General features: G+C 51.4%; 1 protein-coding gene across 1 annotated transcript; it reads left to right on the top strand.

Annotated features, from left to right (window-relative positions):
* The first annotated feature begins 230 nt into the window (after window positions 1-230).
* On the top strand, window positions 231-24467 carry TRAP1 (TNF receptor associated protein 1). The gene is made up of 18 exons (XM_080556271.1): window positions 231-380; window positions 3356-3523; window positions 4937-5019; window positions 5425-5565; window positions 13102-13173; window positions 13921-14081; window positions 15226-15335; window positions 15524-15597; window positions 18123-18278; window positions 18645-18765; window positions 18891-18960; window positions 20113-20260; window positions 20797-20982; window positions 21573-21711; window positions 22220-22305; window positions 22742-22887; window positions 23280-23352; window positions 23639-24467. The coding sequence occupies exons 1-18, from the start codon at window positions 281-283 to the stop codon at window positions 23738-23740; spliced, it is 2136 nt and encodes a 711-aa protein (XP_080412397.1). The 5' UTR covers window positions 231-280; the 3' UTR covers window positions 23741-24467.
* The last annotated feature ends 56 nt before the right edge of the window (window positions 24468-24523 follow it).

The following is a 24523-nucleotide window of genomic DNA, read 5'->3' on the forward strand; positions in this document are numbered from 1 at the left end:
GCGGCTGCCTGAGGCCCTGGGGGTCAGCGGGCTGCGAACGGGGGGCGCAGGGCGCTGCGGGCCTGCACCGGAGCCGCTCTGGGACGCCCCGCGGGGCTCGGCCCTGCCCTGCCCTGCCCGTGCTCGGCTGGGAGCTGGGCGCGGGGCGGGGGTCCCGGGGGGTTGGTGCGAATTGGGGACCGGGGGGGGGGGGGGGGGGGTGTTCCCCTCCGGGATGACGTCACGCCCCGCCGCATGACGCCATCGCCGCGCGCCGAGCGGCACACCGGGAGCTGGCGGCATGGCGGCGGCGGCGGCGGCGCGGCGGGGGCGGCGCCTCGGGGCTCTGCTGCGCGCTGCGGCCGGGGCCGGGCTCGGGGCCGGGCCGCGGGTGGCCGCAGGTGAGCTGGGCCCCGCCGGGACCCTGCCCGCCGGAGCAGCTCCGGCGCCGGGCGGGGGGCCCGGGGGTGCCGCGGGGGGTGAGGGGCGCGCCGGGAGCCGGCACCGGCCAGCCCTGAGCTCCCCCCGCCGCCCCCGAGCCGCGATCCCTCCTGGCCCCGGTGAGGCCGGGCTTTAATTCCCTCGGTCGGTGCGGGCCGGTAGCCCCCTGCCCCTGGCGTTCCTCGCGAGGGCACCCTCAGGCCTGCGGCCGCACGCAGCCGGGCTGGCAGGGTGACTTGTGCTGACCGAAATCCTGCGCCTTGTGCTGAGCTCCGTGCCGCTTTGGGCACGGTTTCCCACCCTGAATTTCCAGCTGCCGTTCGGCCTGACTGAGCGCTCGCCGTGGTCGTTTTCCCAGAAGAGGCTGCGTTTCCTGGGGTTTGGTTGGGTTCGGGAACCACGGGAACATCCCGGTGCCTGCGCCGAAAGGAGCCCCAGGGCCCAAGGTCCTCCCTCCTCTTTTCTGTGTCTTGTTCTCCACGTGCAAGGCCAACCCGCGTTCATACCCGTGGGACCACGCAGGATTCCCTGGGAGCTGGAGAGCAGCGGGGGTGTCTGCCCGCTGAGGGCGCAGGGAGGAAGGTGTGTGGGCTCATAAAGCTCAGCCCCTGGTTAACTCTGTGTGAAAGATGCGATTTGCCCCAGCACACGCGGTAAGGGCCAGTCCTTCCTCATCTCTCGGTCTCAGGAATTTGTTTCTGGGGCTCCTTCAGAGTGTCACTTTACCCAGTTATCTCAGAGGATGCTTCCTCAATAGCTTTTGTGAGACGATAATTGTGGTTTTGTATCCAGAACTGCCTGGAGCCTTTCCCCTGCTGGCTAGGCAAGGACTCCACAGGAGACAAATGGTTTGAAAATGCTGCAGCTTGCATTTAACGAGCCTTGTCTCTACCTGGCACGGGACAGGCTGTTAATTAAGGATGGTAAGGCCAAACATCACACAGATCTAAAAATACCTTCTAAATGGATTCATTTATTGTGCTGTAGAGGTAGAGAGGCAAAAAGCGTGAATGCACAAAAAATGTAAGAGGTTGTGGATCCTGGAGACAGCTAGCACTTCTGGGCCGGGGAGTGACCTCGGTGGTGGCTCTGGGGCCTTGCTGCCTGTAGACGTGATGCCAGAAATTGTCCAGCCGCGCGGTGAGCCCTCCGCTTCCTGCGGCTTCGGTCCCGCCGGCCGCTCTCCTGCTCACCGGGATGAGCCCAGCAAAGGCGGTCGGGTGAAAGGTGGAGAACGGGTCCTGTGATAACGCAGCAGAACCATGATGCAGAACGATCAGTTGTGTGTGTAGGAGGTGTTCAGATGCATTAAGAACTATTTGTGGGCTCTTCTCTGTAAGGACAGAGTGACTGGGGAGTCATTCAAGCTTCTAGCTGGAGAAGTGCGTCCTGATTCAGAGCTTCCTGTGAGCAGGAGGAAGGACGAGGACGGAGAGCCGCCTCGGTTGGCTCTTGGCGAGGGGCTGCAAGGCCCAGGAGTGCTGTTAAGGCTCCGGGATTTGTCTTCACCTGAACTGCGATGAGGGAGAGCCCGGGCTGGAGGTCTGCAGCGGCAGAACCCGCTGTTGGTGCAGGAGCTGTTAGTACCTGCCACGGTGGGTGGGCAGGGGGTTGCAGTTACTTGTGAACAGTGCCTGAGACCTCCCAGACGAGCTGGAGGATGCGAGGTATGTCCAGAAGGGCTGGGTGCCGGCTTCGCCCAGGGCTGTGACGAGGCTGAGGAAGGCAGAGGAGAGCTGAGCACCCCCGTGTCAGCTGCGCCCCAGGGCTGCGTGCAGCCAAACCAGCAGTGTCCAGAGGGCTCACGGTTGCACTGTGAGGACTCACCGTGCAAATGGCTCTCAGTTCCGTCTGCTGTTAGTGTGGGTTTTTTTTTTGTACCCCTTCATCTAAAGCAATGGCACCTTGAAGGCATGCCTTTGGCAGGCCTAGGGTGCGGAGCTTGCCTCCTTCCCCTGCCTGCAAGCATAGAACCAGTTGTAAGAAAAGCCTGGGCTTGTCACTGCCTCCAGCCATGTTTGTTGCTTATCCATTTTCTCCCCTCTCTGCCCAAACCATCCTGGTCACCTGTCCCCTGACAACAGCCCGGTTCAGTTGTGTTCCTTGTGAGGTCGGGGAAGGCCACCCCAGCCCTGTCCCCAGCGCCGGTGGCAGCGGAGCTGCACCTTCGGATCTGCGCCCCCCGGGCTGTCACCGGGACGCAGGCTGTGCGAGCTGCCACTGAGAAATAGCACCAAGCAACTGGCTTTGGAATGTAAATAGTCTTTTGGTGTCCAGGTTTGGCTTTAGTTTCATCTCCCAGCAGAGAGAAGACTTAGTTCACCTGGGCACCGTGAGGTGAGGGCTGGAAGGAGGGCGAAAGGGAATCCCCCTCCTTAATGGGGCTTGTGCCATTCCCTGGCTTCCTCGTTTTCCACATGCTGCTTATCCCAGAGCTGGCTTGCCTGGAGGATGTAGTCCCTGTGCTCTGACAGCCAGGTATTTACTGCCATAAAGGAGCTGCTCACAGGGGCCTAGCAGGGCTGGCTGGAGCTGTTCGGAGGTAGTGGAGTGGGCTCGTAAAGGAATTGCTTGCTGCTGGTGAGATGAAAGCAAGCAGAAGGATTTTGGTGCGGAGGGGTCTGCCTGATGGTAAGCGTTAGTGTAGCATCCAGAGAAGATAACACCAGTGGAAGCTGCAGAATGCCTTTTCCTCACCAGTTAATTCACTGTGAAAGTTACACGTTGCCATGTTCTGGCTAGACTTCGAATTCAGAGGGGACAGGCATGGGCAGCAACTTGCCGGAGGGAGATGGCAAGTGTCACAAGGGAACTTCAGTCTTGCTTGGCCAGTGTCATTCCCCACGGGACTACCGAAACAGGGCCTTTAAAGAGTGCTCCTGTTGCTGCTGATCCTTGTGTCTTTTACTGAAACGTCCTGAATTGTATCTTCTAGCAAGAGGACCAGCGTGCCTCCAGAGAGAAATACTCCGTTGTTGGAGCCTCCGACACAACGTTCCTGCCACCTGCGTTTCTGCTGGCCGGACATACAGCACGCAGACAGCGGAGAGCAAGGAAGAGGAGCCCCTGCACACCATCATCAGCAACACAGAGAACGTCAAAGGTGGGCACGGACACTGGTGTCTCGTGGGAGCACTCTCGAGCTGCAGACAGACCCAGGACAATGTCAAAGCATTGCCTGGGTGTAACTGTGCCCTGACCGTGAGGGTGAGCCCTCTGGGGTAGCGTTTCTGGAGGAGGTGCAGGTTGTGGTCATCCCATCCTAGCCAGCAGATTGCAGACTGAATCTGCGTTGCACCATCACCTGCCCCAAACTGGAGTGTGTAAATTAGAATGGCCTTTAATAAGAAATGAGGCCATCAAGGCTGCGGGAACAAGTTGCATCTGTGAGCTTAGCCAGGCAGTTGACTGTTATGCATGTGTGTAGAGGCTTCACAGGCACTAGGGTTTGCCTGAAAAGAGGTTTTTTGTCCCCAAAACAGTTTCTGCCCAGGTCATTGCTGTGGACCGTGAAGCTCTAATGAGAATCCTGTTGTCAGCACTTTGATTAGAATGAATTGCTTTGCACATCTCCAGAGAGAGGTGCTTTAAAGCAAAACTGCCTGAGTTATTTGAGCACAGAAATAGCATCTTAACTCTGTGCTCTTGTGGTTTTTCTGGCAGGTATTGCTGTGACTGCCAGGCTGTGAAGCTCCCGGTAGGGTTGATGCACTGCTCCTGCCGCTGTCCATGCCCCAGCTTAGCCTCTGTCCCCAGGGAATGTAGGTGCTTACCAGCAAGGCCTGGCGGGTGTGTGACCTGTGACTTTCCCTGTGTTGCTTTAGGGTTCTCTAAAGCCTCTAGCAGGAGAAATGCTATTTTTAAAAAGCCAAGGATGGTCTCTCGGCTGAAGCATTGTGGCGTTTTAGTCTTTCTGAGGAAAATTCTCTTCCAGGGCACAGCCACCCATTCGCATAAATAGGTGTAAATGTATACCCTTGCCAGCCCCACAGAGACATTTGAGAGTCTGGCTTTTTCTGTGTAAGGCTCAGAGCTTTGTTTGGCCTGAGAAAAAACAGCTGGCTGCAGAAGCTCTTAGAGGTGGGCGTGTGCAGGTGGACTCAAGGAAGAGTACGGAAGGCAGGCTATACGCCACGGGGGGCACTTCAGAGAGTGGCTGGGGATCACATGGGGCCACACACGAGGAGCAAGGGGAATCTTCTTTCGCTCCTGGCTACCTGACTGCAGCCTGGACGTGGTGACCGACGTGCAGGCACTGCAGTCTGTGCCTGTCTTGGGGTTTGTATGCAAGGAGTTGAGGTGCAGAGGCCAGGCATCTGCTTGGCAAAGCGTGCTACGACATAGAGGTGTGTAAATGACACTCTTGTTGTCATCTCCTTGGAGGCCACAGCTGCCTGTGTCCTGTCCCGCTTCAGGCTCTCACTCCTGAAGTACGTGGTAAGAATGCGGTTTTGCCTTTCTTCCCACGGCGACCCTGCTGAAGTACCTTAAATAAGTGTTTCTGATTTGATTCTAGGTGCGGCCTCCAAGCATGAGTTCCAGGCTGAAACGAAGAAACTACTGGACATTGTTGCCCGTTCCTTGTACTCAGAAAAGGAGGTAGGGCATCTGCCACCTGCCCCAGCGCTGGTAGAATTTCTGTGAGCAAAGTCCCGTCTCTGTCAAGGGTTATATTCACAGCAGTTGAGCTGGAAGAATACCTGCTCTGTTTCACAGTAAATCCTGTGCTATTCATATCCCACTCTTTCTTGAATGTTCTTTTCTAAGACACCTTGAAAATCTGAAAACAAATGTTAAGTATGGCCAAGGTTCCTCTGTGGGCTTCAGAGGCTCTGTGCTTTGCTAGTGAGTTCAGACAAACCATTCTCCTGGCAGATAATGGGGAAAGGCAGTTCTTCTAGCACGCTGGGAATTAGTTTGTGGGTAGACAATGAGTTCCTGGTCTCGGAGAGCCCTGTGCAGTGGGGAAGGCCAGGCTGCAGTGTCAGGTTGTCTCTTCCCCAGGTATTTATCCGGGAGCTGATCTCCAACAGCAGCGATGCGCTGGAGAAACTGCGTCACCGGCTGATGGCAGAAGGGAAGGCCTTGCCAGAGATGGAGATCCACCTGCAGACGGACGGTGGAAAGGGAACCATCACTATCCAGGTACCTCCCTTTAGTAACAGGAGGATGTTACTCCCTGCTGCTCTCACCACTGGCCTCGGTCCTGTGAAGGACTGGTGGAAGCTGAGTGGCAGTGCAACCCCTTGGATTCCCAAGCCTGCCTGAAGAACTGTTCTGTCCTCAGCTGGGCTCTGGTTCATGAAGCTGTAACATCAGGATTTGATGAGAAACTACCAATTCATCTGTTCCAAACTTCCCTAACAGGAAAATTTGTTGTTCCTTCCTCTCCTTTTAGGAGCTACCAGAAGCATTTCTCCCAGTATCCTTTCAGTGCACTTCCTAGGTTGCGTGTATATTTCTCAGTAGTGGAGAAGTTGGGAGTCTGGTTTCACCCTGACCTTTGTGTAGGAATTCTCTTCCCTCCTCAAGTCTGTGCTGCCTGGGAGCTGGCAGACCTCTCTCACCTGGGTTGCTGGGAGATACTGGGCTGGTGGTCAGAACTTCCCGCTGCCGATCATCTCCATGTCCTCCTGCTCTAGGACAGGCCAAGCCCAGCTGAAGCTCTGCCCTAATGCACAGGAGGGACTGTGGATTGTGGCAGTACCATGGCACCTGCCTGTCCTCCTTTCTGCAGTCCTGGCTCTGATTGTTTACTACTGGTGACAAAATGCTTAGCAGGAGTGGGGGAATCTGTAAGCACATTCACCTGTGGGCCTCAGCGTGGTGAGGGCAGGTGGAGCTGGTGCTTCTCTCTGTACTTTGATTGCTTTTGTTGGTGACCATTGTCCAGGGTGGAAGGCTGAGGCTCAGTTTTGGTGCTTTCATGGCAAATACGTTAATGCAGACATGGCAAACTGGAAACTTTCCTTGTGGACCAACATCATCTGTGAGAGCGTAACTTCGTACTGTTCTCAGGAGATCTGAGAACGATGCAGACGGCAGCAGGCGTGAGGGATGTGGCACAGACAAAGCACACAGTCTGATAATTTTCACGTGGACAAAAGCACTTGATGTTTAGAGGCTGCTCAGTTATTTTATACTTGTGTTTCTCTGCAGAACAAGCGGCTGCAGTTGCCATGGGGAAGTTGGTGATCATTAGTGGGCAACATGATTATCAACCCAAAGATCCTCAGATCATAATGCAGAGGCTTTGCTTTTCCTATCACACCTGACTGTTGCATTTTTCTGACTGCTGTGTAACACTGATTCCTTAATGAGCTCTGGCTTAGCCCCGAGCAGGGTATCACCCCTGCCTTGCTCTTCCTTTCCCTTTTGCGATCGCAGTGTGCATGCAGCCTCTGACCCCATCCAGACAGCCTGTTCTTCTTGTCCTTGACTTTGGAAGCTGTGGCACTTTGGCTAAGAGACCTGCTTGCCCACCTTGCAGATAGCATGTGTTTGACGTCATACCCAACTAGAGCTCTTAGGGATTTATCTTTTTATAACCCCCTATCTGGTTGCCTGTGCGTCTCTAATGCGACTAAATGAGCAAGCCTTTAACTGCAGCAGTGCTGCACTCTGAGAAGGGAGAGAGAGCAGCGCTGCTCCAATCTCTTTTAATAGGTTTGCCTTCTCAACAGTGCCTAAAGCTCCTTACCTCCAGTGAAAGGTTTATTTATAACCTCTTGAAGAAATGTACTGAATATAAGGATTACTTTGAGCAAGCCTCAGAACATCCCCCTACCTTTCAGGATTGCAAAGGTGCAAAAAAACCTTGCCCGCAATGACAGAGGCAGAGATGGACATGCCTTTTAGTCAACGTTTTGGGGTTTTGTCCCCACTAGGACCCACTGGAACAGAATCAGCAGGTCCCTCGTGTCATCTCTGGCAGTGGTCACGCTATTTTTTTCTAGAAAGGTCCTGTTCTCTCATGCTGACCCGTAGGTCTTTGTTCTCAGATCTTTAGGCTGCTCTCTGCCCCTGGGTCCGCTGAATCTTGCCTCCTCTCCCGTTCCAAACCACGTAGCACCTCTTTGTGCCTCACCATGTGAGAAGTGGCAGGGCTGTGGTGTGTGGTGGCCTCTGACGGGCACGTCCCTGGGGGAGGGATGATCCTGCTCCCATGAAGGACAACATTCGTCTCTGTGAAGTGACTGCGGCTCTGCTTGCTTCTCTGCCAGGTGAATTGAGAGTCCTCGTTCAGGGGTGCTACCTAAGCGTTGCCGACGTTGTGTCTGCTCAGAGGGGAACGTTGTGTGTGTGTTGGAGTTCACTGCCTAGTCCACCAGGTTACACCACCTCTGTGCCTCCACCAAAGCCCTGTTGTTTCAGCAGACGCCGTGGTTTCCTCCACCCCTTTGAAAACTGCCTTGCTCTGTTTCTAGGACAGCTCCATCTGGTAGCAGTTGCAGCCTGCGGGGTCAGGTCTGTTAAGAAAATCCTCTTGAAAACGTTAGGGGTGTGTTTTCATTGAGGAAAGATCAGCAGTTCTGCCTGCTGAGGCTGTACAGACGTGTGTCTGAGGTGGGAACAGACCCCAAAGCCCCGTGACCACAGAGCTCGGTGTCAGCACCTGCGCGTGGTGACGGCACCGGGCTCTGGGCTGGCCGCACGCCTGCCCTAGTGCTCCACCTGCTGATTGATAACCCTGTGCTCATGTGAGCTGGGGGGCTGGAGGACACCCGTGGCCTCGTTTAATTTAGGGCCAGGACAGTGCTAGTGGTTTAGAAGAAATCGTCTGAAGCGCTTACAGAGCTGATGGCTGCTGCTGGATGAGGGAGCGTGCCTACTCTTTTAACAAGGGTAGCAGCATAGTTGTTGCCAGCGTTTGGGCTGCTCAGTTCCCTGTGCTGGGCTTTCTTCTCACCCTTGCAATCATCCAAAAGCAGTGTTTGCAAAGCCTCAAAATAACAAGTTTGCTGTGTTTGGGAGGAAATCAAATGTCTGCAAACAGCACTCACTCCACCGTGCAACAGCTCCCTGGATCAGTGAGCAGATCTCTCCTGGCGTCTGAGCTGTAAACGGTCTGCAGCAAGGACTGAGCTGTCCTGAGGCTCTGATAAGGACCTGAGGTGTCTTCTGGACTTCAGCAGGTCAGTGCAGGTGCACCCACATCTCCAACAAAGTGTGGTGCAGGTGGAGAGCTGGTCCTGCTCCGTGCTGGGTCACCTCCTGGCACTCCCTGTGCCACTGTGCTGCAGCAGAGAGGCTGCATCCTGAAGGCGTGCAGCATTGCAGCATCCTTCTGCCGCTTGGGCTTGAGGGTGCTGGCATGGACAAAAACGTGGGGTGAAGCTCTCTGCCTGGGGAAGCCCCGGGTTGAGTGAAGCTTACAGAAATGTGCCTCTGATTGCAGGGGTGGGTTGAGCTTCCAGTTGTTGCATCATCTTTAACAAGTAAGCTAGGGATTCAGACATATAAATGCATCTCAAATAATCTGTGGCCTAGAGAAAGAAGTGCAGAATCTTTTGTTTTCTTTCTGTTCATGCCAGAATAAGAGCACGTCACATTTAAAAATGAGAAATTCACAGTGGAGAAAAGGAAGTAATTTTTTGAACAGCAGGCGTTTAGACCTGGATGGGTGGAGGCTGTGCCTGTGGTGATGCCCAGCATTGTTGCAGATAATGTGATCATGTGAATACGTGGTACTGGAAAGGAAAGAAAACATCAGGCTCTGCCTTTATTCCATGTATTAGGCAAGGTTACCTTGTATTGGAACGCATGAATTTGAGTGTGCTGTTTCCTCCCTTCATTGCTGCTGCAGATGCATTTGTTATGGGTTCTAAACCAGAACGCTGCTCCGGTGCAGCCCTTGTCCTGGTCGTGTGGATTTTAAGTCTCTTTAAGCAAGGTGTTTAATAATGGGGGGACAGTTGTTAATCTGACATTTGGGGATTCCATTATCTTGGTAGTTGGCGAAAGCAGCACGTCCTTATTTTATAAGGTAGTCGATGTTCTCCTGACGCCCCATCGAGATTTTGCAATGAGATGTTTTGCTTTGTTTTGCCACAGAGCAAAAGGAAAGGCACAGTAGCTCTAACATGTATCTCTAACTGCAAGCGTTCTTCAGCTGTAGTGAAGGCAGCAGACTGTTTAGTTAATAGATTGTTTTGTGTAACGAGGCTCTGCAATACCTTAGATTGGACTCAGGTAATGAGCAAAGATAATGATGCTTTACCTGGGTTCCTGTTTACCAGCTAAACTAAGCAATTTGTTAGCTTAAACTAGATTTGTTGCTGTAATTGTGTGCTGTTCATTTCTAATTTACCAAAAAGTATGGTATGAATGCAAGATTGATTTGATGAGACGGGTAGTGGGGCCGAAGGTGTTCATTTACGTCTTTTGAGGATGACAGAAGTCCTCATGGCTGCAGAGCAAGCAGAAGGCGTTTGGTGGTAGGAGCCCCGAGGCACTGCGTGCCAGGCAGTCACCCAGCCGTAGCTGCGCAGGGTGGGCTCTGCACGCTTCCAGCACCCGCACCAGGAGGGTTGGAACAAAGTGCAGAGAAAGAACAAAGGTCCAGTGCGGCCCAACAGCACGCTTTGTATCTAGGAGGTCTCCACATAAAAAGAAAAGAGTGCTGAAAACACATGTGCAGCTGCTGTTTTTTTCAGGGGAAATGTTGCTCTGTTCAGATGCGTAGTTCAGCAAGTGACCGCAGTGCTCCTGCCGCCCGTAGAGGACGGCTGCATGCAGCCTGGTGCTGTCTTGCAGAGGGAGTGGCTCAGGGGCTGGCTGTTTACCGGGCACCCTGAGAAGTCCCAGAAGGGAAGTTTAACCAGGTGAGTAGATTGTAACTCAGCAGAGCAACAGAAGGGCTTCTGTAATTAGCCTCCAGCTAACGAAGCGTCAGCGCCCTGGATCTGTGTCATGCTTTACAGCAGTTGGTTTCTCCTCTGCGAAGCTGTGGAGTGTCATTGTATGCTTTGAACTCTGAACATATCCCTCACTTTTTCTCGTCTGTGGAGGCCCGTGTCCCGTTGGCTTCGTGCTTTTACAAAAAAGCTCTGCTGTGGCTGTTCTCAGGCTAGCAGAAATTTTCCTGTAGACTGAAGAGAGGGCTTGAAGCTGTCTGCAGGGGAAGTGAATTTGCAGTGCTGGCGGTGAAGCAACGGCAGTCCTTGCAGCTAGGCTGGCTGATTGCCGATAGAAAGTGTTCGTAAATCGCCGTGGGACCACAGGGTGCTTCCTGCCCAAGGCGCCCGTGTCGGCCGGGCCCAGGCTGGCTGCTCGTGGGCAGGCTCGGCGGCTGGGCAGCGCAGAATTGGGCCCGCTCGGCTCCCAGCACTGCGCCCCAGCGCGGCACCATCTGGCGAAGGGAGCCGTGAGGCAGAGCACGAGGGCCAGCCGCAGGGAACGCGTGTGCTGCAGGAGCGGTTTGAGTCTCGGTGGCGTTCCCATCGGAATCCACCCAGGTGTTTTCCTGCCTGGAAATGCCTGCTCTGGCAGGGCCTGCGGTCGGCCACCTAGGGGCACGCTTCCCGCTTCCCCTGCTGGCGGCTCGGCGCGGTTGGACGAGCGGTGTTTGGAGCCAGGCTCTCTTTGTTCGCTGCAATTCACCCTCATCGAACTGGTCTCTAGGAATTGTCCGTAAGCATTTTGCAGTAAGTTTGGCAGGGAGCTCCGAATTCAATAGCCAAATATATTCACAGGGTAGGGATGTTTTTTTAACATACTGGAATTTGGGAATGACACGCTGTGCTATAAATAGGAGTGGATCAGAGGAGTTAAGAGTTCTGTTCAGGGTCTGGCACGAACGAAACCTGAACCAGATGCTGAAAACATTTTATTTTTTTTTTTCTGGCCTTTCCTTCCCTGGGGGAAGGGACCATGTCAGATTCCTGAGATTTTGCCATACTCTGTTTGTTTCTCCTGGCTTTTCATCTCCCACTGTTGAGATTTTACCTGTCATCTTCCCCCTTAGCCAGGATGACTGTGACTGGCCTTACCGTATTTAATCATGTAGAAGATGTTGCTGTCCTGCGACTTGTGGGGATGCAGAAAAATGTCTTGTCCACGTGGCATTTCACTCAGCAACCTCACAAGTTGACCACAGTTTGATCATTCGGTGGAGTTAAATACTAGACCAAAAGATAGGTACTGGTATTTCTTATGCCATCTTATTTATTAGTGAAGAAGCCCACTGAGTGCCCTACATGGGTGGTAGAAGCGTGCTGTGCCAGAAATCTCCGTGGCATCCCACCTCTGAGCCATCTAGCAGCAGCTGGTTCTGCTCAAGCTCGTTTTGCTGACTCCAGCCAGCCAAATTGCCACCCCTGCATCAGTAACGCTCGGAGCGTGTCAGCACACTTTGGGATATGCAGGGTGCTGTCAGCTTTGACAGCTGTGTGCACAGGTACGTGAGAGCCAAGTTCTTCGCATGAGCAAGGATCACCTTTCACGTGCATAATTTTCACGCTGCCGCCGCCTTACCAAGTGGCTCAGAGAACCTGTCAGGGTGGCTTCTCGGGATGTTTCTGGCAGGTAGAGAAGCTGCTGGATTTTGGGAGGAAGAATGGCTCTTTCCTTTCAGAAGTAGCATTGCAGAAGCCACTAGCCTGTACTTGGCTTCTTAGGAAGGTGCGTGTGGAGCAAGTCTGAAAACTGGCTGTGAGTGGGAAAGCTTTTTGTTGGGGTCCTGTGTGAGGATGTGGCCGTTCCTAGCTGGGTTTTGCTGTCCGTGCTGCCTTGGGGTCGTGCAAACATGTTGTGACAACAACTGAAGTTGCAGCCTAGTCTGAGCTGTGCTGCAGCCTTTTCTGGGTGGTGCTGCAGGGTTTGCTGCCTGAGGGGCACGCGCTAGCAGCAGGGAGTTGTTTTTCTGCATGCAGGAGTGTGAATCCATATATAAACTGGGGACAAGATGAAGCCGTGTCTTCAAAGCCTGGGCTGAGCACTGAGGGGTGGCCTGGGCAATGTGCTTCCAGCTGGGGTTAGGTTGTTCCCGCGGGCACTGCAGTGTCCAGCTCTCAGACTCGTGGCTCTGCACACGGACAGCTTCATGCTCAACTTCTGCAGAGCACAATGCGAGGGGGAGAGGAGACGGGAAAGAACAGGCAGGAGAAGGAGACCAGCCAAAGCAGAGCATGTAGCCAAGGGTCTGCATTACCTGAGATTTAAGGGATTTGCTGCTCTGCCTCTGACTCCTGGGGTGAGGGCATCAGTTCCCTACTTGCAGGCTGGAAATAAGCTGCTTCTCTTGCTCCTCACTCCCCTCTGTGCTCGCAGAGGAGCGGAGGGTGCCTCGTGCACACGCGGTGCCTGGTGCAGGGAGGCTGTGACCTGGCTCGAGATCTCCTTCCAGCCCTGGCACACTGTGTGTGTGGTGTTAGCGGTGCAGACACCAGCCAGTCTTGGCACGTTTTTGCTTTCTCTCCACATAACGCTTGAGTTTCTAAACTTCTTAATGGCTTATAGCCACAAGACAGCTGTGGCTGCCCTTTAGAGCTGTGTCCCTGCTGCCTCTGCTGTCCTGCCTCTGTGCAGGTGGAGTCTCAGCTGGAAGCCTGCTGTTGTTGCATTTAGTGCTCGGCTGGCTGGGTGAGAGCATTGGTCAGAGGTAGGAGTTGCTTGGGAGCTGGTTGCTACAGCAGTTCTCTACTGGTATTTCAGCTGCTATTGCTGTGTTTTTTTTTTCAGGACACAGGTATTGGGATGACCCAGGAGGAACTTGTTTCTAACCTTGGTACCATTGCTCGATCGGGCTCAAAGGTAACTTGGGACGAGGCACCCCTTCCTCCCCTTAGAGAAGCCTTCTCTGGTCACAGTCGCTTTTGTTCTCCCAGTAACTTCTCATTCTGTCTCTTCCCTTGGCCCCCAGCCTAGCTGTGAAATTGCACCCGTCTTGGAAGGTGAAACCTTCCTATGGAGTCTTCTGGCTCTTAATGGTCTCTGCTGTGTGCCAGGGAGGCCTGTGGTGCCGAAGCAGCACTAATGGCCCCTGCGTGTAATGCTGCTGCACCTGGCTGCCCTCGCTCCCCAAAGTCAATGCCTTCCTCCCCAGGCCATCGTTACGGAGGGGCAGATGCTCATTTGGCATTCACACTGTGTCCAGGAGGGCAGCAGCTGTGTCCTCGTGCTGGCAAACTGTCATATTTACCTTTTTTTGTCCATCTCCCAAGTCGCTACTCTGAGGTTGCTTCCTCCTTATTGACTGAGCCCTTGCTTGTTCTCCTTTACTGCTCTCTGCAGCGCGTGTTGCCCTAGGCAATGCTTCCCTTTTCCACAGGCACGTTCCCTGTGCGAGAAACCCCTGTCCTCAGGGAGAAACCCCTGTCCTCAGTTGCCCTCCTGAGTGCTGACAGAGGCGTGGGATGCGGGTGCTGAGCGGCCAGGCCCGCGGTGCCTGGCGTAGGGCTGTGTCAGTGCGCACAGGAGCCGCGCTGGAGGACGGGTCGCAGCCTTGCAGCGGTCCCAGAGTTGGTGCGCTGGTTTACGTCTCCTCCTTTGTTCCCCCAGGCATTTTTAGATGCTCTGCAGAGCCAAGCGGAAGCCAGTAGTAAAATCATCGGCCAATTTGGAGTAGGTTTCTACTCAGCCTTCATGGTTGCTGATAAAGTGGAGGTGTTCTCACAGTCTGCAGAGCCGGGGAGCCCAGGCTACCACTGGTCTTCAGATGGGTAAGGCTGCAGAACGTGGTGGAAGTGTGCAGGGGCTGCATCCAGATCAGGCACGAACTGAAAGCTGAGCAGAGCAAGACGCGGCTTGTGTGGTCTTTCATGACTGGGCTTACTGGTTTAGATCCTGCTCAGATTATACATAGCAAGAAAGCGTGGCCAAACGTGCCAGGGTGAACAACTACAGAGACGAGCTTGCTTTGTCAGAGCAGGCATGTTATGGACAAAGAGTACCTGCCTCTCCTGTTCCTTCCCTGCTGGCAGGCATTTCTCTTAGCAGCACTCCAGTCTAGAGAGATAAATTTACTGTCTTTGGTTTAGTTGTTCCCTGGCTTTTTGCTCGAGGGCACCCATGGTAGGCAGGGCTGGTGCAGTGCTGTGGCTCTGTAGGCACGTGTCTTCTGTGGACTGGGTCTGTGTGCTCAGCCTTTGCTTTTTGCTTCCAAGTTGCAAACACCTGTGATGGCAAAGCTGTGCTGTGCTGGACCCTGTTGAAATTGGAGCTCCTGGGGGTGAGAAGCTCTGCATCCCGTTAAAACCTCCTAGAACTGAAGTATATCTATGATTCTAGTTACCAAGTCATTTAAATTCTTAAAAAACAACTTGTAACTGAGACATCAGCCTGTCTTGGGATGCCAACAAGCTGCTGTGTACTGCAGTCTGTACTGCTGTATGCTTTGAAGGCTTGCCTACCTCTCTGCTAGGTCAGTGCTCTCAGGTGGCACTCGCTTAGCAGTAGAATAGCAGTGGTCATCCAGAACAGGCTGCCTTTACCAGAGCACAGCTGCTTTTCACTGCAACAAGGTACTGCTGTCCAGTGGAGGTAGGAACGTGGGCCCGAAAATCAGAATTGTCAAATGTAGGGGAGAGGCTGAATGTTAGGCCTATGCAAGCTGAAGTTTGAAGTTTTTCTGCAGAGGCTGCTGATGTCTGTAGAGAGAGGGGTCCGGGGTATCTGTAGGAAGACAGCCATGTTATCTGGGGGCCTTCCCCAAGGCACAGAGAGCGTTCAAACATTTGAGATTTTTTTCCTTTTCCTCTTGGTGCTGAGGTGTTGTGCATGCTGTCAGTTTAATTACATATTTTCATGTCCCATCATGGCTGTATCTGAGGCACAAGCTGACATGGCTTCTGTTTCTAATCCTAGCTCAGGAATGTTCGAGATTGCAGAAGCTTCTGGTGTCAGAACTGGGACGAAGATTATTATACATCTCAAAGAAGACTGCAAGGAATTTGCAAATGAAGACCGAGTCAAGGGTGAGCAGAGGAGGGAAATGCTGTTACCCACTGAGGGGATGCACAGAGTCTGTTGGTTCCCCATGAGTGGGATGTGAACGTACAGTGTTCGTACTCTCCTGCGGCACCTGTTACATGCTGTTACTGAAGAAATTCTTACTCTGTTGTTTTCACAAACATGACTCTTTGATGTCCTCTTTCCATTCCAGAGGTGGTGACAAAATACAGCAACTTCATCAGCTTCCCGCTGTATCTCAATGGGAGACGAATTAACACATTACAGGTAAGCAGGAGGGCCACAGACAGGTTGCTCATGGAGATGAACCATTGTAATCTTCCACCGGAGGCAGGAGCACAATAAAGCTGCTGCTGCTGTCTCTGGCAGTCAGGGGAGGATTGTCCAGGATATCACAGACCCTTTAGTGACAAGTTAATTAAAACAAGAGGAGGTAATCTGGCATAAATCATGTCTGGTACTGCCTATTGGCGTTTGTTGAAGAGAATACTTGCAGGTTGACAAAGCAGTTCTTATTTATAGGTATCTTCTGGATTCTTCCCTAATCAGAATGATTGTCTCAGTGCTTTTAATACTGCTTCTAGATGTTTAAGCCAGGTGACATGTTAGTGGTGTAGGGTTTGCTCATGTCACTAGTGGGCTGACACCTCTTGCTGCAGTTCTTGCCTTTCGCTGTGGGATAGCCAATGCCAGTGGACATTTGGGTTTTGGTGTGTCGCAGCTCACTGTCTGATTTTTTTTTAATTGCTTTTTAATTATTTTTTTTAATTAAATTGCATTTTTTAATGCTGGCCTTTTCTGACTACTTAAAATGATACAGCCAGATCCACCTTAGTCAGAAGTTCCGGCCCAGTTGCAGGAATCTCCTAGGTGAAAGTAGTTATCTTTAAAATAAAAATCTATGAATTGTTTTTCCTCCAGCATCTCATTTTCTGGTTGGTTAAATCTTCCTCACTTAAGAGAGTAGGTAGAGATTGTTTGTTTGCTTCTTCCTGGGAAGTGGCACTGAGTGTGCAAGCTTTCAAGGATGTACTTAAATATTTTATCATGTTAATTTACCTAATGTTCTGCAATTGGTGTTATTAGTGACTGTTATTTATTTGGATTCCTACAATAATAGTGTTTCTGTTCCAAAGGCTTTCTAGCTGTTTCCCTTAAATCTATTTCTAGTTTTTTAATTTAGACAGCTGTTTGGTCTTCCTACCTCACAATCAATAGAAAACACTCCCTAGAGAAGAGCAGTACTAGAGCAAGGGGTGAAATGTGCTTAATGGAGTCATGTACTTTTATCTTTGTATCAGAAAATGTTTTCTCCATTGGGATATGGCAACAGCTTTATTCTCACTATGTTCCCATTTCAAGCCTCTTCTTTATCTGGGATCTTTTTTTCCATTTTTCCACACATCAACATCAGTTCACTGTAAACTGAGCTGTAGTTAGATCCCTACTGTGGGTTTTCCTAGATAAGATCTTGAATGCTTGCCATGTAGCTGACAGCATAGAATTAGAGGCTTTTCCATTCTAACTGTGATAGCTGTAGCTACAAGTAAGGCTCTGGGAAAGCAGGACTTTACCTAACAACAGCTGCTCTGAAGCACCTTAGTACCCACTTGAGTCCTTAATCCTACCTGCGATCCTGCAGACCCTCCAGGACACTTGTGTATGCTGGAAATGTTAGGAAGCTGCTTGTGTAACAATGCTCTGAGGCAAAAGCAGCTTTAAGGAATACAGAAGCACGGCAGGGTTGCCAGAGCCCTGAATCCCTTTGACTGGTAGGTTGAGGGTGGGATGGATGTCTGCACTGCCCAGGGTGATCGATCACAACTGTCACTCGATGTACTTAAATGTTTTAGTACATAAATATTACTTAAATACTTAAGTACTTAAATATTTTAGTATTTAGGGCTCGAGTGGCAAAGAGTTGTGCTAAGTGTAGTAGTCTTCATCCAGCTGGAAACGAGAGTTCATTAACTGGTCCCAGTGCTTGTTAAATAGGTGGAACCTCCCAAATCTTTGCTAGATGGTAATCTTGTGATGATGTACTGAGAATGTAAATGTGCTGTGAGCACTGGGCTAAGTGTTCCAGAGAATGCTGGGCTTCTGTGGGGTTCAGAGCAGCAGTGGGTGGAAAGCATGGCTACAGGGAAAGCCATGGTCTGGAGCTCATGACTCTAACTCACGTGTTGATGTGTGAAACTGTACTGCTGAGGCACAGTTGGCCAATTGGTTCACGAAGCAACTCCTGAAATGCTCCAAAATACATCAGCAGAAAACAGGTAATGGAGGACCTGCTTCACAGGCACTCAGCAGACCTTGCAGTGGGATGGGACTCCCATCGTGGAGACAGGTGGGTTGGAATAGACCCACTTAAACTTTCGCTTTTCTTTTGCTTGTTGGTCTGAGCCTTGAGATGCTTGACTAGTACTGCCAGTCAGCTGAGCTGTGGTAATTGTCTGGGATGCTCTTGGCCAGTGACAAGTGTCAAGTAATGGAGGTTAGCCAAACCCCTTTTGTTTTGGGCTGAACAAATCTGCCTTAGATGTGCTGCAGGACAAGAGTACCTGCATGGAAGGTGACCAGAGGTCACCTGAGTGGCAGTGATTTGTTAATGTGTGAATCATACTACACCCCACTGCCCTCCTGCTGTGCAGAGGAAAGTGTGTCTGTTTGAAAGACGGTATTTCCTTGCTCAGGCACCCTGGAGGGAAAAATATAACTGAAAGAGCAGCTTTGTGCTGTGAGGCCATAGGTGATGAGAGCTGATGGGGACTCATCTCCCTGCTCCTCCACAGGCACTCTGGATGCTGGACCCCAAGGACATTGGTGAGTGGCAGCATGAGGAGTTCTACCGCTTCATCGCTCAGGCTTACGACAAGCCCCGCTATGTCCTGCACTACAAGACCGACGCTCCCCTCAACATCCGCAGCATCTTCTATGTGCCTGAGCAAGTACGTGCCATTCTTTCCAGAGAGCAGTGGGAGATCTGCCCAGTTCCTCTGAAGAGGAGAGAATAGGACTACTCCTTAGGCAGAACTGCAAGGAGGAGCATCCTGTGTGGCATCTTTGCAGTGGGTTGGGTGCTACAGGATAATGGTGGGGGTACTGAGCCATGAGCGGGGTCGGAGATGGCTCAGGTAGGTCCCTAGGGAAGACAGCCAAGATTTCAGTTCCTGCTGGACTCCGTACTGGTAAAGGTGACCGCAGTATGACCTGGTCAGCTGGTGCTGCTGAGCAGATTGCTGCAGAATGGTGTGCACCTGATGGTTGGGCACCCTGCACAGTGCTGGTGTTACCTTTGTCTCATGTTCCTGCAGAAACCATCCATGTTCGACATCAGCAGAGAACTGGGTTCCAGCGTTGCCCTCTACAGCCGCAAAATTCTTATCCAAACCAAAGCTGCAGACATCCTGCCTAAATGGTTGCGCTTCCTCAGAGGTGTGTGCTGGGAGCAGGAATAGTGGGCTGTGGAATGTGGCTTCCAAGGGGGCTAGGTGAGGGGCTGCTTCCTGAGCCTGGCACTTGTGTATGCCTCGCTGTTCAAGGGTCGCTCTGTGTTCCAGGTGTTGTGGACAGCGAGGATATACCTCTGAACCTCAGCAGGGAGCTTCTGCAAGAAAGTGCCCTGATCAGGTAAGAGGCTGAGGCTCTTATGGCTTCTTGCTGGTTGAGGAGGGGGCATTGCGGGGTAGTCAGAGGGGTGTGGATGTAAGCGAGCTGCAGCGTTCCCATGCTTGAGAATTTCTTTGGTCTGTAAAGTGAACACGGGGTGTAAAGTTTCGCAGCCATGCTGGTCACATCTAAAGATGTGTAATCACTGTGCTGTCATACGATCTGCTGTTTCCTCCTCGGCCATGTGCAATTTGTGCACTAGGCTTTCTTTTCGTATCTCTGGTCAATAGCAGTAACAGTGGATTCGCTATTTAAAGCGTCTGATCTCCACCACCATGTGGTTTGGAAAACAAAACCAAACAGTAAGTCAGTGCTAGGAAGCTGGTCCAAACCTTAGTGTCACCATGTAGGCCTTCAAACAGCATCTTGTAACTGTTGTCTCCAAACTTCCTTCAGAGCTCTGCCATGCTCTTACAGATACATGTCAAACACTGAGTGCAAGCCAGCAGGGTTTTCATTTGGTTCTGAAGCGTAGGGAAGCTGACCGCCAACAGGCCAGTCTCCTCAAAATAAAATAAAAAAACGCCCCTGGATCTTAATTTTTGTGCTTCAGGTCCACCTCTCAAACATCTGTCGTTGGAACTTGATATACAAGGATAAGAGTAGGCTCTTACTCCATTTTGGTTTTGCTGTTACCTTGTTAGGTCTAATGGCTAACTTGCATTCAGTGGCTGCTAAAATGCTTTGAGCTTCACTGTAGTCATCAAAATAACTCTGCCACTCCACTGGATTTTGAGGCTGTCAGAAAGGGGTCCTCCCAGTGTAACCCTTTTGTAGCTGCTTCCTTCCTGTGTTTAAGGGTAGCTGTGGGAGTGTGGTGAATGTCCTGTGCGCAGTTGGTTAGGTACTGCAGTATCACTGAGTCACTGAAGTTATTGAAGATTTCAGCTTCAGCCTTGCGTTTGTACAGCAGCCCTGGCTGTCTCTCCAGCTCTTGACTCCTCTTGATTGAGGTACAAAGAACAAATGTAGAGCCTTGGGGAAAAGGAGACAGTGGCCGTAGAGTTTCTTCTTTTTCCTCGTTTCCAAACACGTCACTGAAACACTGCATGGGGAGATGTTCACTTGTCTTGGTCTAGCAGCCATCTTTAAAAAGGCTTGTTCTTGCTGCAGGAAACTCCGAGATGTTTTGCAGAAGAGGTTGATAAAGTTCTTCATTGACCAGAGCAAGAAGGACCCTGAGAAATATGCCAAATTCTTTGAGGACTATGGAGTATTCATGAGAGAGGGGATTGTCACGATAGCAGAGCAGGATGTTAAGGTACCAGCAGTCTTGATACGCTACAGCTGATGGGAAAGAGCATGGGCTCCTAATGTGACCTGGGATGAGGGGCATTGCTGCTTCTCTGTGAATCTTACATACCTCTAACTCTTGTTCTGGGTCTAATGACCTACGGATGCTCTAGTGCACCTTGCCTTAACTGATGTTCTCTGACTGGGTGCTGTTTCCCATTCTAGTTCAGGACACTGCAGAATCTCTGTACCCATACTTGTTGTCAGCCCTCACTGATAGAATCTGAACTACAGCAGGCGATAAAGTAGGGTTTTACCCCTGCTGTTGTCTTCAGCCTGGATTCCCACTTCCAGGAGAGCTTGGCCTACATCCCGTCTAGGTCATTCTTCTGCCTCTGTAATATCTGGAGCAGGAAAGGTGGGACCCGGAATCCTCTGAGCCTTTTTGCAGAAGTACAAACTGCAAACAAGTCTGCCCATTGCAAAAAGAGGTCCTGGAACTGGGAGTGATCAGGTAGAGCTATAGTGACCTGCCTTCAGCTCACAAGAGCACGTTTATTTCAGGAGGACATTGCGAAGCTGCTGCGTTACGAATCATCTGCCTTGCCCGCAGGCCAGCTGACCAGCCTGACCGAGTATGCCTCCCGCATGAAGGCAGGGAGCAGAAACATCTACTACCTGTGTGCACCCAACCGGCATCTGGCCGAGCACTCCCCATACTTTGAAGCCATGAAGAAAAAGGACATGGAGGTAGGTGAGCTGGAGAGAGCTGCGGTCAGGGAGGACGCTGCATCGGAGCCTAGGGCTCAGCTAGATCTCGGAGTTGAGCGGAGCAGTGAGGCCTGTGACAGTCCCCATCTTTGTGTTCCTCTGTCTCCACTCAGACTGGCTAGTACAGCATGGGGCCAGGAAGAACATGTAGCACCCTGTGCAGGTGGCTTAGTGCTTGTGCAGACATCTAGATATTTCTGCTGGTTCTGACATCTGTTAATTGCCTTTGCTGAACCCTGGAGCAGGAGCCTAGGAGTTGCTGTGCAGTGCTGGTAACAGCGTTGTTATAGGAGTCCTCTGCAGGCAGGTGGCCCTTTCAGGACTGGAGTCAGTGCTGGTTCTCGGCTTCCCTTGGGGGGGAGGAACTTGTCCAGCTGCAGCCCTGCCATCCGTAGTAGCAAAGTCCTGTACAGGTTTGCTTTTATTTGGAGCGCTGAGTGATAGTCACAATAGGGTTGAACCTGCTAGTTTCCCTTGTGATGTTCTTGCCGTTTAGTGCAGAGCTGCCTCTGGAGAGAAAGTGCTGTTTTGTCTCAAACAACATGTTGTTGTCTGCTTTTTTGGCACAGGTCCTGTTCTGCTATGAGCAATTTGATGAGCTGACACTCTTGCACCTTCGGGAGTTTGACAAGAAGAAGCTGATCTCGGTGGAGACGGACATTGTTGTTGATCACTATAAGGAAGAGAAATTTGAGGAGAGTCGCCCAGGTATCGTGAGGTTCCCCTGGCCCTTCCTGCTGCATGCAGTCCTGCCGCCCTGTGTCAGCCAGTGAGGGTATGCCTCTTCCAGCACTCTTGCAGTTCCTGAGTCTATGAGCAAGAGCGCTCCTTTCCATCCTGCAGTTCTCATGGGCGGAGGCAGGTTGTACTTCTTGCAGATCCCTTTCATCGCACATGCTGCTGTAGATCAAAGTTTAAGACATTTGATAATTTAAGCAGATGGTATGTCATACATGGAGTTTTAAAAACAGACACACACCTGGTGCCCTGACAGGGGGAAGCAGGCATTGGCAGGGAAAGAGCCTGCCCTCTCCGCGTATGTCATGGTCTGGGATGAGGGGATGTACAGAGGTGTGTGCTGAGTGGTGCTGCATTCCCATTTTCATGATATAGCAAGTAAATTAAAGCGTGAAATGGACTGAAATCAGGAGTAAAGCTCACTGTCCACTGATAACCAATAGATGCATGCTCAGATGCGCCCTTTTTCTTCTGATAGCTGCAGAACGTCTGACAGAGAGAGAGGCTGGGGATTTGATGGCCTGGATGAGAAATGTCTTAGGCTCTCGAGTCACTGATGTTAAGGTAGGTGTCCTGTGCCTGGGTAACTGAGTACAGAAGATCCACAGAGATCATAGTCTAGGAAGTAAAGGCACTGGTTGACCGGAGGTCTCCTGCCACAGACTTTTTACTTTGGACTCTGAGAAAAATCATTTTCTGTGCATCCTTTCTGTAAATGGTGTGAATGCTGGTATTTGTCATTTGGGTGGTCATTGTGGCAATGGGAAGAACCACTTCTTAATGTGTAACGAGCAAAGCCCATTTTACCAGGTCATACTTAGGTTATGTAGGGCCAGTTGGGACCCCAGCTCTCCTGCCTATTTAGGCAGCTCCCCTGGGGTGGGGACAAGTTGTGCAGGGGCTTGGTGTGGATCTGTGCTGAGGAGACTGAGTCCTTTAACCTCACCCACCTCTAAATTGTGTGTTTCCATCTCAGCACTGATTGCTGTTTTTGCCCCAGGTGACTACACGGCTGGACACCCACCCCGCCATGATCACTGTGCTCGAGATGGGGGCTGCCCGCCACTTTCTTCGCATGCAGCAGCTGGCCAAGACCCAAGAGGAGCGTGCCCAGCTTCTGCAGCCCACCCTAGAGATCAACACAGGGTAAGGGGTTGCAATACCAGTGCTAAGCACTGCATTCCTGTTGGGGTGGAAGCACAGAGGAGGCAACTTAAAGCCCCTAGGCTAGCAGAACTCTCCCCGTTAAGTGTGGTGTGTGCTACGGTGCCTCGATCTATGAGGCTGCATGGCGTGGTGGACATGAGCCACCCACCCATACTGTGTCCAGCCCTCTGAGGATTGTGGGGGTTATAGGGTCGGGATGGGAGAGAAGAGAGAAGCCGCTGGAACAGGAGCAAGAAAGGTGGAGCTGTCTCGGCCTTTAGTTAGAACATTTTCTGTCCCACCTTGGCTTAGATGCTTATTCTGGAAAAAAAAAAAACACTCATATGTCCAAAAAAGCTAAATCTTAGTATGGATCTCTCTTACTCTTACAGGCACGCTCTGATTAAGAAGCTTAATGAGCTGAAGGACAGTCAGCCTGATCTGGCCCAGATGTTACTTGATCAGGTGAGAGCCAAGCCTGCAAAGGCACCACCATCCTCCCCAGAGCCAGCTTGCAGACTGTGTGTGGCAAGGAACAAGGGTGGAGCCCTTTTAGCAGGCTGGATTCATCCTTCTGTGTTTCCCATTCTGTGTATTTCTGCTGCTTGTGGCCAATGTGTTTTCCTACCAGGCTGCCTAGAAGACATGCTTGTTGTCAGCATGCAACTCCTGAAGTGTGACATTCATTTCCTCCCCAGCTCTCATTCACCTCGCTCCTGCTGCTTATTTAATATGTTCTTCTCTTTCTCAGATTTATGAGAATGCCATGATAGCAGCAGGACTGAATGAAGATCCCAGACCAATGGTGAGCCGGCTGAACGAACTCCTCACAAAAATCCTGGAGAAAAACTGAGCCCTGGAAAACTGAAGGATGAACTCTGTGCTGATCTCTCTTTCCTCAAGTGCAGTTGCTCTGTCAGCTATTGCAGCATCTGCTTGCAGGCACTGTTCAGTGAGGGGCTCACCTGGCAGGTGGCTAGGGAGAATGCAGGGGACTTCCAACCATCACTGCGTGGGCAGGAGCCAGTTGTAATTACTAGATCATGTCATCAGCCTGTTCAGAGTGCAGTGTTCCTAGTGAGAGCAAAATCCAGAGATTACTGCTAAAATAATATGCTTAATTTCTGACACAAGCCTTGAGAACCTTGTTTCATACTGTTTCTAGAAATGTCCTTTCCCAAAACAGCAAGGGTCCCAGTTAGGTCTGTGAAGTCCCAGTTAGCTCTCTGAGTATATCCCCATCCACTGAAGAATGATTTCTTGTGTACCATTGTGCTCTGAACAAGCCCAGGCAGGAGCACTTAGGTGGCATGGAGATAGATTGCTGCCATTAGCAGACAGATACTGTTGGTGGAACGTCTCAGTACATTCCTACGGCAGAAAAGATCACTGAGCTGCTGAATAATCACGTTCATCCTTATCTCACTTTAGAGAAAAAGAAGTAACTGGGAAACAGTATTGCAGTGTGTGGAACACAGTACGGCCTTCTGGAAAGTCTCCAGGGTTCTTGTCTCTTCTCTGGGATAAATTGCATGCCTAGCTGACCTGTGTTTATCATAAATAAATTCCTCTTTTCCAAATCGCTCCACTCTTCTCTTTTCCTCTTACTTCGTTGGTCTTTGTGTCTTCCGGAAGG

This window comes from Anser brachyrhynchus, assembly GCF_964034855.1.
Source record: "Anser brachyrhynchus genome assembly, chromosome: 15".
Lineage (NCBI taxonomy): Eukaryota > Metazoa > Chordata > Aves > Anseriformes > Anatidae > Anser > Anser brachyrhynchus.

Coding starts and splice junctions, on each gene's coding strand:
- TRAP1 (XM_080556271.1), top strand. CDS start 281: ATGGCGGCGGCGGCGGCGGCGCGGCGGGGGCGGCGCCTCGGGGCTCTG. Junction 13,174..13,920: donor TTGCTCGATCGGGCTCAAAG/GTAACTTGGGAC, acceptor TTGTTCCCCCAG/GCATTTTTAGATGCTCTGCA. Junction 22,306..22,741: donor CTCGAGTCACTGATGTTAAG/GTAGGTGTCCTG, acceptor TTTTTGCCCCAG/GTGACTACACGGCTGGACAC.